This window comes from Artibeus jamaicensis, unplaced genomic scaffold (genome assembly GCF_021234435.1).
Source record: "Artibeus jamaicensis isolate MK-2021 breed Jamaican fruit bat unplaced genomic scaffold, CSHL_Jam_final scaffold_916, whole genome shotgun sequence".
Classification (NCBI taxonomy): domain Eukaryota; kingdom Metazoa; phylum Chordata; class Mammalia; order Chiroptera; family Phyllostomidae; genus Artibeus; species Artibeus jamaicensis.
This window is the reverse complement of record NW_026522059.1, coordinates 20,410,894-20,426,597: the sequence shown is the minus strand read 5'-3', so window position 1 is coordinate 20,426,597 and position 15,704 is coordinate 20,410,894. Positions and strand designations below refer to the sequence as shown.

The 15,704-nt window shown below is 36.1% G+C and overlaps 1 protein-coding gene across 1 annotated transcript in view; it reads left to right on the top strand.

Moving 5' to 3' along the window:
• Window positions 1-15,704, top strand: part of PKHD1L1 (PKHD1 like 1) — a 137,935-nt gene that overhangs the window by 104,568 nt on the left and 17,663 nt on the right. Inside the window, 10 exon segments of the mRNA XM_053661152.1 lie at window positions 463-592; window positions 1,308-1,429; window positions 2,921-3,011; window positions 6,048-6,196; window positions 6,278-6,400; window positions 7,020-7,131; window positions 7,209-7,325; window positions 9,565-9,730; window positions 12,222-12,454; window positions 12,652-12,819. Of these exon segments, the coding sequence (XP_053517127.1) occupies window positions 463-592; window positions 1,308-1,429; window positions 2,921-3,011; window positions 6,048-6,196; window positions 6,278-6,400; window positions 7,020-7,131; window positions 7,209-7,325; window positions 9,565-9,730; window positions 12,222-12,454; window positions 12,652-12,819 (1,411 nt within the window).

Sequence of the window (15,704 nt, the reverse complement as noted above, 5' to 3'; positions counted from 1 at the left end):
AAATAAAATGTAACCTTGTAGGTTCGAAATTGCAACCCCTAACCTACCCACTGACTGGTTCCAATAGACATTTGAATCATAACCCCTTGCCTACAGTGTCATCTTCTAAAGTTAAAAAATAAATTCCTGTTCATCATATAGTAACCTATTCTGTAAAAAATAAATTTTAGTACCTTAGCATTATATAGGTAATGACAGAAATATAAATGCATAGAAAATCACTGGAGAATTTTTTTCTGCATTTAAAGTAAGCATCCTTCTCTTGCCTTATTTAATCACAAATTCAAGATATGCAGAAAGTTCCCAGAATTAAAAGATCTGCTGAAAAAATCTTCTTTTTTATGGAATATAAACTGATAATTTTATTTATTAAGATGTGCTTCCTGAAAATCACCTACTTTGAGTTTTTTCTTTGAATTTATTTTATTTTTAAAATATCCACTGAACCCCAATGTTTTACAGATTCAAGAACACAGCGCATCTTACATCCGAGGCTGTGCTTTTCACCATGGCTTTTCCCCAGCAATCGGTGTGTTTGGCACAGATGGAGTGGACATTGATGATAACATCATTCACTTTACAGTGGGGGAAGGTAATGTGATAATATTTTGGTCCGAACATATTTCTCTAAAACAGTCTTATCTGTAAACTCTTAGGGCCGTGCTCTCCAGTTAATCTTTCTTCAAAAATGGAAATGGTTTTATCTGTGCATATATGGGAATTATTAAACCATGTGTGTTTGTTGGGCACTCACACTGTGCCTAGTGTGACTGAGGAACTGGATATTTAATTTTAATTGTACTTACTTTACATTTAAGTAGTCAACGTGGCTATGGATACCATATGGGACACTATATCACAAGAAGAATTATTTACCAGATCATGGTCTTATGTGAGTTATCTAATACTGATAGTTCAAATCACTATGACTTTTAAAACATTCCTTACATATCGATTACAAAGATTATTCACAAATAAAGGTTATTATTTGATAAAAGTTATATTCAATTATAGGAGGTTACTCTTTCTTAAATATCAGTAAAAAGTGTAATACGGCCTTATTTAATATGTATAAAATGTATCTGTGTGTTTGTTAAGACCTGAGGTGGAGCCTGTGAACCCACATATTTCACAAGCACCCAGAAGACCCTAAGTCAGGTGGTCGATTAAGTAAAGCTTCACTATCAAAGAGTGCAGAGGGCTCGAATTTCAGGGGTTCGCATATCAGGCTTAAACTAGAAAACTGATTTCATAGGAAAACATAGTACTTATTACAAATGTATATGTATTGGGGGGATTTTTTTCAGGCATAAGAATATGGGGGGACGCCAACAGAGTCCGGGGAAACTTGGTCGCGCTTTCGGTTTGGCCAGGAACCTACCAGGACAGAAAAGATTTGAGTTCAACTCTCTGGCACGCAGCCATTGAGGTAATGCAAACACATTTATGATTCTAATTATTCAAAGTTATGATTTCCTTATTGAAGATTCCAATTTCTGTAGAAATTGTAAATCTAAAGATATTATTGAAAACTATTTCTTCCTTAGTAAGACTGATAAACTAATAAATGAGCTAATTAAAAGGGTGAATGAACTTTCTTAAAAGATAATGTGCATTCCACATTAATTTTTCTTTGTGTTGATGCCCATTAGTTTAAAAAAGTCCTCTATTTCCTTGCTTCTCTGACATTAATTAGTGCATTTAAGTTCCTGATCTGGGTCTCTCTGTGCTGCTGACGGACCAAGTGCCTTGCAGGTGTTACTACTTAACTCCAAATTTGGTTTCCTTCCCCATATGGGAAACTGGGATAATAGACTATAGAATCTGTACAACCCCCTTCTCGTCTAAAATCTCTGTGATTCTATATGCAGGGTTCCTTACTGTTATCCAACAGAGCTATTGGACCGTTCTTGTTTTCCATGAAGTTTCTTCAATTACCATAGGGCTCTACTTAGATGCAGAATGAGATTATAAACAAGAAAATAGCACAGGGAAAGGATTTGGGAGAAATACAGCTTCCACTTGTTTTATTTACCTATGCCGTAGGAATGAAACATAATTACAAATAGCTGTCTTTGACAGATGGGATGAGGACTGGGTTCTGATTTTGTGCAACTGTTAATAATCACCTTGCAGTAAAATGTGAAAGCCTGGAATTTAGTATATATTTATTAGGTAATAATGTTCTCTTTTCATCTATTTATAGATGATAGAATGTAATAAAATGCCAATTCCAAATCTTTTTTTTTCAAAAGATACAGATAAATTTAGAGTACTTTATGAATTCCATGTAACTCTATTGTATCATAATCTTTAAAAATAAGGGTGTTTATTGTGCTTTAAATAGTTGAGGTTTTAACTCTTTTGTGGACAGCATAGGCAAGAACTAAACCTTTTTTGCTCTGTAGTTTTCCTTTTCTATCACTTAGACTTGACTCATAAAATTGCTCAGTAATTACCTAATACTTGTGCTACCCGGTGTTTTATTATAGTACATTTTATTTAAACTAGTGAGTGCCTCAAAGGAATCTTATGGTCTACTATAATTGCCTTGGTTGTCTTGTTTTAAATAAATTGAGTTGGTAACAGAATATAACCAAAAAGAATGATAAAATCTTCGTAACCTTGCTATAATACTGGAATTTGGTCTATGGCTTGTGCATCCAGTGGATTTTGTGACTCAAATTAAAAATAATTTCTTCAATGCATTTTCCAAAGAAGTGCAGTGATTGGTTTTATACCAAGGACTTAAGCTAATGTGAATACTTTATTTGTAATTTGTTTGAACGAGTGAATAAATGAAAATTTTCCTCCCAAAAGTGTAGTCATAATTAGTTTTCCTATGCATGTTGCACACTTATTCTCACTGTATAATTGTGTAAGAGCCTGACCCAAAGCATTTTCTTTGTCACTATACTAGATAAATAGAGGGACCAACACAGTTTTACAGAATAATGTCGTGGCTGGATTTGGAAGGGCAGGATACCGCATTGATGGAGAACCTTGCTCAAGTAAGTCTTTTGGCATAGAGTGAAAAAAACTAGGAAATAATGTGTCCAAACTCAGTAAAGTAAATAATTATTGTTTGACATTCAATATGTAATATTCTTCTTCCTGAGCACTGAAGGAACTCAACAGGGGGAATGATTTCAAGACACTGTTGGGTCTAAAGAAAAAAGACTGTATAGACTTTTAAGGACAACTGTTTTCCACATTTATGACCCCAAGCTTCTAACAGCAACTTCTGTTCTTGACCTGGCTGACACTGGAACAGTGAGCATTCTCATCCCACCTTCATAAAATGAAACAGAGACCCTCGCCTTAGAGATGCACCCCTCTTTCACTCTTCTGCTTCACAGGAATGAATGCTCACTGTTCGCTAAAACCTGCAAGCATGACAGTCAAAGGATGTGGGCAGTTCTCAGATACATTTCTATCAGGAGAGTGAAACCCAAGAACTGACTGAACAGCTGCTCTCTTGGTGAGGCTGTAGGGACACAGGAACATTTACACATGGCTGGTTAAAGGACAAAACGATACAACCTCTACAGAGGGGAATCTGGCGATAGCTACCAGGGTTAGAGAAGCAGTTACCTTTGGGCCAGCATTTCTACTTGGGTGATATAACTGACAGTTGCCTCCACAATAGAAAAGATCTATGAACAAAGTTATTCCTCACAGCAGCTGTGTGTGCTACTAGGAAACCGAAAGCCACCCTGTGTCCCATACCTGTGGGCTGGTAATGCAAAGCCAGATATTGACCACTAAGCCCCTCTAAAAAGAATAAGTAAGATACGTATCTATGTACTGATATGATGATTCTAAAGTGATAAGAAGAAAATTATCAACCAGCATATATAATACTGGTTTTTGTATACTGTGTGTTGTGGAAAATGGGAAAAAAATAAAAACATGCATGGTATTTGTGTTTACATAAAGAAATTCAAAGTATAAACACAAAAACTATAGTGGTTGAGTGGGAACAAGGTGACTTATTATTGTATAAGTTTTTATAACCTCTTGATTTTTCAACTATGTAAAAGGATTATCAGATCAAAAAAATAAAATAAATAATAGAGTTACAAGCTTTCCTTCCTAAGAAAACCGCTTAAACAAAATGGGATTTTCCTTCAAAAAATTTATATTCCTTCCTTTCTCTCAGTGTAGTTACTTTTAAGATTCTTTGAATCAGCATTTCTTTTCTAAACTCAAAACTTATTGGACTTAAGCTAATTTATTCTTGTATAAGACACATTTTGATGGAATAAAGCAGTTTTGCCAACAGATTAATTTTTTTGATATATGCTCTTATTAAATATTTTAGTTCTCAGCAGCTTTAAGTAGCTTTTCTCTAACTTAAAGTTTAAAAATATGTCACTTATCTATAACTTTATTGAAGTGCTATGTGGTTTCTTTGAAAATCAAAATATGATCTGTGCATATGAATATTTACTAATATGTAATGTCATGTAATCCATTTTTCACTGACTAAATAATTGAGAGTTTCTACAGGAGTTTTTGAATGTCAAGGGATGGAAATGTGAAACACCACAGGGGAACTGAGGGTCTAAGTCCCTGACATGGGGACTGAGAATGGCCGTCTCCCAGACAAGTGAGAGGCTGAGGTGCTGGGGAGGGAGCTGGGACCCGTGTTGGGTCCCAGGGAAGAGGCCTATTTTTCCCTGGGTACATTGTATGGAACCCAGGGAAAGATATGCAGACAGCTTCTTATGAAGGGAACAAAATAGAAGCCTGACAGACCCTAAGTCAAATGTCAATCTGAAAGGAACGGGGAAAAAGGAAAAGCAATAGAAGATTGGATGAAGTCAGATCTTCAGGGACTAAGTGCAGTGTAGGGGGTGGTGCTGCCCTTTGTAGGAAATGCTCCAATTTACACACGGTTAGGAGGGAACTGTTAAGGTTACTGACCTGATGTGGGCGTTAATAAAACACATCAAAATCCACATCAATTATCCTGTATATTAGTTGTGAGTCTAGTTTCCCTGTATTGAGGCACTTTACATGGGTCATTTCATTTCATTGTGAAACAACCTTGAATTAGGGTTGATATGAGGAAACTGCAGTCCTAAAAGGTTAAATAGCTTTCCTAACATCACGAACACATCAATTCAGCAAGTACTTAATAAGCACCCATCTCTGCATTACTTTCTAAGCTCTAGGAACAGAGTGGTCTGTGAGCTAGACACAATCTCGTCTCTCATGAAGCTTATATTGTAATAGCGGAGATGGATAATCTACAAATAAGTAATAATAAAATATCAAGTGAAGAAAATTTGAATCGCCGGTGAAGTCACCGAGGTGCGACTTTGACTCAGGTAGTCAGAGAATGCCTTCGGAAGAAGTGACACTTAGTTTGCAAATGGATGCCCAGATGGAACCTGCAACCCAGAGGTCTGCAGGGGAGGAATTTTACAAACAGCAGGAGGTGTTATTGTGTCCAGAGTTCAGCCTTGTTTGAATCCAACTTCATGTTCTTTCTGATAAAATTCCTGTTTAGTTTAATCAGGTATAATAAGTTAAGGGTGTTAACATGAAATAACCTTTTGCAAATGAGCATACAATTATTCTGAAGAGCAGTGGAAGGACAATTTAGATAAGAGTAAGTACTAAATAGAGTAAATCATAAATGACCAAAGCATAAAGATATTTTCTCTCCTTGTTAAAATTCACATTGAAATTATATATTTAATTTTTAAAAGAATTTTAACTTTAACTGGCACTGCTTATAAAATTACAGGGCAGAAGTAATGCCTGCTTGAACGTGGTTGGTAGGGCACATGAATGTCTTGCACAAGATGGACAGCAATTTGAACATTTCACTTAAAATGTTGTTACACAGTGCGCTTGAGTGTGATATTGTTATGTTACAGAATTACAGGCTTATGATTATAATTAAGGAATTACAATCATAACATTACAATTATAAAAAAATTTTGTAATTAAAAAATGGGCAATTATTTGTGCCAGGCCCTGTATATGACATGACTTGTAATGCTAATTTTCTCATTTTGTACTTCCTTTCCAAGGTCAATCTGATTCCCCGGAAAAGTGGTTTGACAATGAAGCACACGGGGGTTTATATGGCATCTATATGAACCAAGATGGCCTTCCTGGATGTTCGCTTATACAGGGATTTACTGTTTGGATGTGCTGGGATTATGGAATTTATTTTCAGGTAAATTGATCTGAGATCATGACTGTTTGTTTTCTTTTATTATTGTATTTTGTGTTATGTAAACTCAGAATTGTATTACAGACCACAGAGAGTGTATATATCTCTAATGTGACCCTGGTTGACAATGGAATGGCCATTTTCTCAATGATTTACACACCAGCTGCCATATCTCACCAAATTTCCAATAAAACAGTGCAAATTAAGGTAAGAAATGACTACAGCCATGTGAAAAAGAAAGAGAAACTCTGAGAAGGGTGACATTATTAAAGGGCTAATACAAATAATCTGTTGGACTCCTGCCCGCTAGTCCAGACCTCCTCTCTTTGCTCTCCCTGACTTGGGCCAGAGGCTCTGCACCCTTCCCTCTCCTCCCCGACCCCCTCACCTCCTCTTGATTATCACCTGCTCATTTTGCCACAGATAGTTACATTTTCATTCCATCTATGAAATTTTTCCTGAACTAACTTAGGTAGTACTGATACTCCCTCCTCTTCTTGTTCCTGCTGTTCCCTGGACATGTTCCTTCTATTCTAGAAGCAGAACATGGCATTATACATAATTATGTACATGCCCATCTTCCCCTTGACACTTTGAGTGTCTTTCCACTCAGGAAAAAAATTCCATCTTTTTCACATCTTTTTCATCTTGTTTTAATGAGCAATCCAGTTCTCATACTTACAGGTTGTATTTTTCAAACAGAACAATTTAATATTACTCATTATTATGTTTTCCTTTAGCAGTAGGTTAACATATAATAATAATTATATATACTTTTATTATTAAAAGTATTATATAATACTGTATTATTTGAATTTCTTAATAGAACTCATTAATTGTTGGAAGTAGCCCTGGATTTAATTGCTCTGATGTCCTAACAAATGATGATCCCAACATTGAACTTTCTGATGCCCATCGGAGTTCTAGACCTCCATCAGGTAAAAAACTTAGGATTCTAATTATGGTGTTCGTGTGGGTGTGCTTTCACATTTCGACTTTCTTCTTTTTATGAAAGGAGGCAGAAGTGGGATTTGCTGGCCTACCTTTGCTTCGGCACACAACATGGCACCCCGGAAGCCTCACGCAGGGACCATGAGTTACAACGCCATCAGTGGCCTTATGGAAATCTCAGGCAAGTCGAAACCTAGTTTGACAAGCCTCAGTTAAGGTCTATGAAGAATATATGGAGTATAACTGATAGTGTTTCATTGTTAGTTTTAAAAAATGATTAATGAATGTGTATATGCATCTGCTCAATATGACAAGAAAAGAAATCAGTCATCAGAGTCAATTTCAAGAATGGTTCCTTGGCCAAAGTCATGTATATGTAAAACACTGAAATTTAACTTTCCTTCTAAACCAACAGAAAAGCCACCAGCATAGTAATTAAATATTAATTAGTTTCTATAAGTTATAAAAACCCTTTCATGTAACTAGGATTATATATTTTTATCTCTTTTTACAACTGAAAAAATTTAAACTCCTATAACTTAAGAGCTCATGAAATCTTACTGAAATCCCGCAACTATTAGCAGGTCTAGGATTAGGATCAAGACCTTCTGACTTGAAATCTGTTGCTATTTCACTCACCCAGACTGCCTCCTTAATAATGTAAAATAATTAAACATAAATTAATGTAGTGAACATATCAATTATTTTCATTTTGCTCCTTCAATACTCTATGCCATTCTCTATTTCAGATTAGGAAGCCTGCCTTTCATGATAAGTCTAACTAGGGTCTCCTCTGAGAAAGAGGCTTAATAACAGACATCTAAGTTTCAGCATAGTGTTTCTGATAACTAAGTTCCAAGAATGCAAAACAAATTATCACTTTGAGTTGACTCATAAAATTGCTTTGTAATTACACAATACTTGTGCTATCCAGTTTTTCATTATAGCATATTTTATTTAAACCAGTGAGTGCCTCTATTGAATCTTATAATCCACTGTAATGGCCTTGGTTGTCTCATTTTAGATAAATCAAATTAGTAACAGAGTGTAACCCAAAAGAGTGATAAAATCTTTGTAGCCTTACTATAATACTGAAATTTGGCCTATGGCTTATACATATTGAACCACATCCAGTGGATTTTGTGAATGAAATTAAAAACTAATCTCTTGAATGCACTTTTCTAAGAAGTCAAGTGTTAGGAGGTAGTTCCTCAGGGAAGGGGCAGCTGCGTGTAGTGAGCAGTCAACACTTCCAGGAGCTAAGGGTGAGTAGTACTGGAGGCCAGTAAAGGAGATCCGCACAGGTAACAAATAGTACCTGCTACTGTGGTGGGTATTTTTTAAGATTTTATTTACTTATTTTTAGAGAGAAGGGAAGGGAGGGAGAAAGAGAGGGAGAGAAACATCAGTGTGTGGTTGCCTCTTGCACACCCCCTACTTGGGGGGACCTGGCCCGCAACCCAGGCATGTGCCCTGACTGGAAATGGAACCAGTGACCCTTTGCTTTGCAGTTCAATGCTTGATCCACTGAGTCACACCAGCCAGGGCAGCTACTGTGGTGTTTTATTAATGCTCATGTAAGTCTCGTATTTATGTATACATAATATCTTCTTAGGAAAAATATGTAATCAAGAGGTAAGTAGATAGCATATAAACAATTTAAGAATTTTTGAAGTTATCTTTTTTTGTTTTTTTTCTATTTTTGAGTTATTGTTTAGTACAATGGAGATGAAGTTTTGGATCCAATAAACTTTCTTTTAGCCTCATGATATATGCAATAAGGCCAAGAGAACAATTGCATTTCAATTAGCCTGTGCTGCATAACAAAACATCCCCAAAGTCAGAGTCCTTAAACAATCATTTATCAGCCTATGATTCTGTAGACTGACAATTTGGGCTTCATTCACCTGGATGTTCTCCTGCTGGTCCCACCTGGGATTATTCAATAGGCTGCCTTCTGTTTACAGGATGGATAGGGGCTGATTGGCCTAGGAGGGCCTCACATTCATGGCTGGTGGTTGGTGACTATTGACGGTCACTGATGGCTGTTGGGTGGAGTAATGGGTGTAACTGAGCTAGGCTCATTCACATGCCAAGAGTCACAGAACTTCCTAGGGCACCAAGAGAGTGAGTCCTAACATACAAGCACTTTTCAGATCTGCTTATACCACAGTTGCTCTTGTCCCACTGGCCAAATCAAGTTACATGGCCAAGCCCAGAGAAATATGGAAATGCCCACTCAGTGGTGCTGAGATAGGGAAACAACAGTCTCCCATGAGTCCTGGTGGATTAATCTACCACACAGAGTAAGAGCTTCATGTTCAAGGTATTACATAATGTGTTTGCTGGAATGCACCTAAAGTGCCACTGCACCACTTCCTCTGTAGAAAACAATTATTTTTCTCTTATTTATATTTTAGAGTCAACATTTGTTGGATTCAAGAATGTTTGTTCAGGTGAAAGGAATGTGATATTCATTACTAACCCTTTAAATGAGGACTTACAGCACCCAATCCACGTGAAGAACATACAGCTGGTTGATACTACTGAACAATCAAAAATATTTATACATAGGCCTGATATAAGGTAAAACATATGAAAACCCAGTTTTCTTCCTCCCTTCATAGTTTTCCAGGGTTTTTTCCCCCTCTACAGATCTGGGAAAGTTGCTATGTTAAAGTAACTGTTACTTGTATAAAATTTTAATCAGCATAATGAAATTAAGACTATCGCATTCATGTTTTCAGTTAAGTTGAATAAACTAGGCCTCAATTGTATATTTTGTCCTACTGTTTTGTGCATGCACAATAAATAACGCTATCATTAAACATTAGAGGCATAAATGGGGTTAGAAGTGTGCTGAACATTATCTCTCCATTAATAGTTGTTAGGTGTAAGAGATATTTCTAGCATTTCTTCTCTTTTCCTTAGTTCTTTTGTTTCCTGTTGCTTTTCTCACAGTTGTCTTATCACATGCACTCCAACATGAACTTGGGAATTAAATGTTAGTCATTACAGTCACTGTCACAGTGACTATGCAGAAACTTAGAACAGTGACTTTTCAATCACAAAGGTCAAGTGGTGTCAGATTATTTGTAGGAGGTGAACTACTTAGATTCTAAGGTTTAAAAGAATATAGGCAATAATTGCTACTCTTTCTAAGAGGTGCAGACCAGGAATTTAGATGTTAGACAATTTTGGAGCTAAGACATTTCCTGTTAGAGATCTTTGCCCATTTCAGTCCGGGGAGAAGATGAGGAATAATGCTGTCGACAGACCTTCCCTCAGAGAAATGCTGTCTCACAAATGCTTCAACTTCATTGCCTTTTCTTTGGGTGACAGCCCACAGCAATTTACCTAATTATCATTGAACTGCACTGTTTTTTTGTTTGTTTGTTTCTTTGCTCAATAGAGCCTCTGCCCACTAGAAAATAATTACCTTCTATTTATTTAATCTTTAAGATTTAATTTATAATTTTAATATCTAGGTCACAAAGAAAATGTGACATTATAAAATATAATGTCTTTGAGTTGTGTGCTTTAATTGGGATACTCTTGGTGCTTTCTCCAGACCCTTTTTACTAGGGAGTTCCCCCCAGTCTCCAAATGCTCTAAATGTGGGCCAATAATTACCCATTTTTCCAGAAAATTGCTCTTAGCCAAACAGAAATATCTTTGGGAGGCTAAAACCCTTGCTACCACCACCTCCTTGCAGACCTTGGAAAATGACTAATTTATTCAGGGCACAAGAGGCCAGTTCCCTTGTCTCCAGATGGAAATAAATCTGGGTGCAATTCTTGATGCAGAGGATCACTGGGGTCAGACTGAAGATAGTCTACAGCTCCTGGTCATCTCTCTCTGCTTTCCCTCACTCTATGTGGCTGCTCACCTTCCCATTTGAGAGGACTCCCTCAGTAACTAACTGGAACAGTCTACCTCTCAGCCTCGGTTTCTTTGGAATCTGAAGTCAGGCGGAGCCCTAAGCTATAATGTGTATAATGTGAGTGCTGCTAGGCACCTACCCACAGACTTTTTTATAAAAGCACTCCGCACATACTTGAAAACAGAAAACACATGAACTACAGGAATATTTATTCAGATCATCTGCAAAACTCTTACAGTATTATAATAAGGGCTAACGGTTTTGTCTCTCATATCAAAAAGGAAGAGATACGCTAATAGTATCTAATAGATCTGCACTTTCCACTATAATTGCGTTACTATAGCTCTGGAATAAGTTATATTTCCTCATAGAATATATGATGATATAGTGTAGGTATACTGTATTTATGTATGCTATACAATATATGGTACATTGCAAACTGAGCAGCTGTTTTGTTTCTATAACCAGTTAAAAACTCCAGATGGCCCAAGATGAAAGTGGAATACCATCTATGGTTGAACTGCTTTATGAGTTTATAGTATTTCATCTCTTACAGTTTTGGTATCTATAGAATGCTTACTAAAATATGTAGCATGACATCATGATCCAAGTATATCTGTTTGTATACACATAGGGAAAATTCTATGAGAATATATATTAATCTGCAGTTTGTGACAAGCCTAAGGGCTTGAGACCAGAAGGTGAAGGGGACTGAATTTTTACCAAGTATTTAGATTATTTTATAGTAAACATATAATACTTTTATAATGTTAAAGACCCATTAAAAAAAGAGAAGGAAAGGGAAAATAATAAAGACTTCCCTGCCAATACAGGGACTTTGGGTGTTCTGATCAGTAATTGTTCACCTGTTCAGTGAGGCAATGTTAGTATATTATATGCTATTCACAAATATGAAATCTATTATTCAACAAAATGTAGAACAACAAAATGGAATTCTAATTTTATTCCATGGGTGTAACATGTCCTTTTGAAATGTTAATGAATTCATAATACACCAAATCAATACAATGGAAAACAGACTTCATTACAATGCTTATTACATATGATAAGATTCAATCAGTCAATTTGGGGGGATACTCTCTTACCAGATACTCAAGTATACTCAAATGCTCCCTAGAGAAAAGGTAGGGATACTAAATCTAGGTGTCCATTCATTTCACCTTCTCTCCACAGGAAGGTGAATCCATCTGATTGTGTGGACATGGTTTGTGATGCCAAAAGGAAATCTTTTCTCAGAGATCTGGATGGCTCCTTCCTGGGGAATTCTGGTTCAGTGATACCCCAGTCAGAATATGAATGGAATGGAAATAGCCAACTTGGACTTGGGGACTACAGAATTCCTAAGGTGATGCTCACATTCCCCAATGGAAGTAGGATTCCTGTCACTGAGAAAGCACCTTATAAAGGTTTGTTGGATATTATTCTGTTAGTCCTCAAATATGTGAAACAAAATGTATCTTTTGTCTTTAATGAGTGAAGTACTCAACCAATAATGTGGGGTTTTTTTTACTTATTCATGTTACATAACAAGAAAAGCTAGTGTGTGGATGCTTTTGCAAAGAGATTTCATTTCATGCTAAAATTTATATACCTGTGTTTCTAGGAATTATTAGAGATTCCACCTGTAAATACATTCTAGAATGGCAAAGCTATCAGTGCTTTGGGATGGAGTATGCAATGATGGTTATTGAAAGCCTGGATTCTGACACAGAAACTCGACACCTCTCACCAGTGGCCATCGTGAGCAATGGTTATGTAGATCTCATTAATGGTAGGTGTTCGATGTCAACAAACTAGAGTTACGCAAAGCCTTTACTATTTACTACACGCATGAAGACATCTCACAAATTACTTATCACATAAAAGTAGAAAACATCAGGATATCTTTGCCTCCTGTGTGTAAGAAAGATCTATGTATAAGAGAGATACATGGCTCTTCCCCAATTCCCTGTGTTGGAAAGCCAAGACTGTGATTCCAGTTTGACCACTGGAAGAAGGGAGAGCAGGACATTATTTCTTGAGTAGTCTTCATACTTATAATGATAAGGTGACATAAATACTTTTAAGAAAAAGTTGGATTGAGTGTTAATGTAAGAAACATTCAAGCCTATAGAGAGTTTTTGTGATTTTATTTGAGCCAAACTGATGACAATTGTTGGAAGCAAAATCTCAACGGATTGAGAAATGCTACAGAGAATGGCAGTAGCACTTTATTTTATAGATTATAATGAAAGGAGGAGATATAGGAGATTACAGGAAATCCACTGGTGATAGATTAGGGTGAGGGAAGCAAAAAGGTAGGCGTGGGCTCCAGAGACCTCTGGGATTGGATTAAAGATACACTGATTGACACATACTTCTTTTATATAGGTGGAAAAGGGATAGGTAACAGTCAACAGTCAACACGATAACAATAACAATGAGGGGATTTGTGGTCTCAGCTCCTGTATGAATGGCTGTACCCAAGAGGTTGGAAAGAAGGGAAGTTACCTTGACATTCCAAAAGTATATTATCATAGATGCAAAAAGACAATAGACAGGCTCAATTAAGGTAAAGATCGACCTTTGTTAGGGAAAAACACCAGCCTAGGATGTGACTACCCACCATCAACTGCTCTTAGTTAAAAAATTTTCATTTCAGCCCATCCTTCGTGGTTTCTGTAGGTCTCTGAATGGCAGCTTTACTACGCTTCCACGCAGACCTCCCCTGAGCTTGCCAGGTTAATACATGGCCTCTTTCCTTCCACAGAATATCTCCAAAAATGCAATTTACCTTACATAAGTTTTTTTTTTAAATGATAATGTATTATTTGGAATGATACATTCCAAAAATTTTTTTAAATGATAATGTATTATTTGGAATATTCTCAGCCTACTTGTATTTATTTTCATAGATCCTTAGAAGACTTAATCTTGAAATGATGTGTTTTGTTTTGTCTTCACTTCTTATTCCTTAAGACTGCCCAGAACTTTTTGTCAAGATCTAGAGTCTAAGTTCCTTACATTCTGGCTATGGCAACTTTGGTTCACAGCAGAGGCAAAGGTCTCTATATGAATTCAGATCAAGACTTTTTTAAGGAATAAGCTAACTTCCAAAAGCTGCCAAAAACAGAGGGTAGGGACTTTGTGCAGGACCCTGAAATAACCCCCCAGGGGCTCAGAGATTGGTTCCTAAGAAAGCTGAAGGGTAGTTCAAGTGCTCACGAGGCATGTAACCTTGATCAGAAAGATCTCTGTTCCCCAGCAGTGGCATAACATGTACCGACATAATCTAAGATTCAAAAAAACAGCCTTTACCCTGCAAAAATATTCCATTTTTAAAAAGTGTTAAAGAGAATGAGCTAAATCAGAGATGTCTCAAAGTTACATGATTTTAAGCTCTTCCCCACCCATGTTTCTTGCCCCAATGTACAATCTGCCTGGTCTCTATGACCCACAATTAACCGATTTCAAATGCTGCCTTTCAGATCTTATAAAGCAGAGAGACTGTGGGAAGAATTTTAAGCCACTCATTGAATAATGGAGATGGTTTTTGGTGCACATTCTGTTTATTTTTGCATGTTTTTTTTCCTGAAAAACAATACAAGTTTCCCATTTATAATAGTGACATGACATTTCTCTTTAAAATAAATTTAAATTTTAAAAAGTCTCAATTTCAAAAAGTGTTAAGTAAATGATAGTAGCACTTCAAAAATTATGAAGGTACTAAAAGAATCACTGAAACTTAGGATGCACTACACTAAATTTTTCATTTTATATGTGGTCATTTCTTTCTGTGTGTTTTAAAAATCCACAAAGAAGGTATTTAAAGGCAAGATTTATATTTTGGATGGCAAAGGAAAGTTTATATTCTACTTGAACTACAGATGTTTATATTGGTTTAAAATTTTATTGAAGTCCACTTATAAATACTGATAATAATTTAAGTAAGCCTGGAATATGAACAAAGCCAATGAATAAAAACATCAAGGAAAATCCATCATTCCCTATCTCATTCAGTGTTTTATATAGTATAATATTCTCAGCCACTTTAAAAGTGAAGTGAAATAGAGAAGTTTGCTACAAAAGTCATGCTGTACCCGTTCTAGAAATGTCTAAATTCAGATAGAAAAGCATACACTATCTTTTGGCTTTCCAGAGTTTATTGGAGTATTATTTTTCAGGCTGCTTCAGTTCATTAATGATGTTGACTATCAAACAATACCTATAGTCATAATCTTTAACAAAATATATTAAAATAACAGTTTAAAAATATTAAAGACAATAAAAACAAACTTAGGAGTGTGTTGAATTCACAAAGTAACTGGTAAACAAATGAGTATGTGGAAGAAAGAGTTAATGAAGAATTGATGGTTGAGACATAAGATAGTTGTGTTTTCAGGGACAGTACGGGCTCTATTTTTAACAAATTAAGCCTTTCAGAGTATTTTTTCTCAACAAAATCTGAGAAAGGTGATTCCCCACCCAAACTCAACATCTGTTAAGTAGGAGAATGGATGAAGCATTTTCTTCCTTACCATGTATATGATAATAATCATGTATATGATTATTAAAGTAGAGAACCATGCAAATCTACTATTTCCTCATTGACCTTCCAGTACAAATCCTCCACACGTTAATTTACCCTGCCTACCCTGGGCAGTGTAAAAGTAAGAG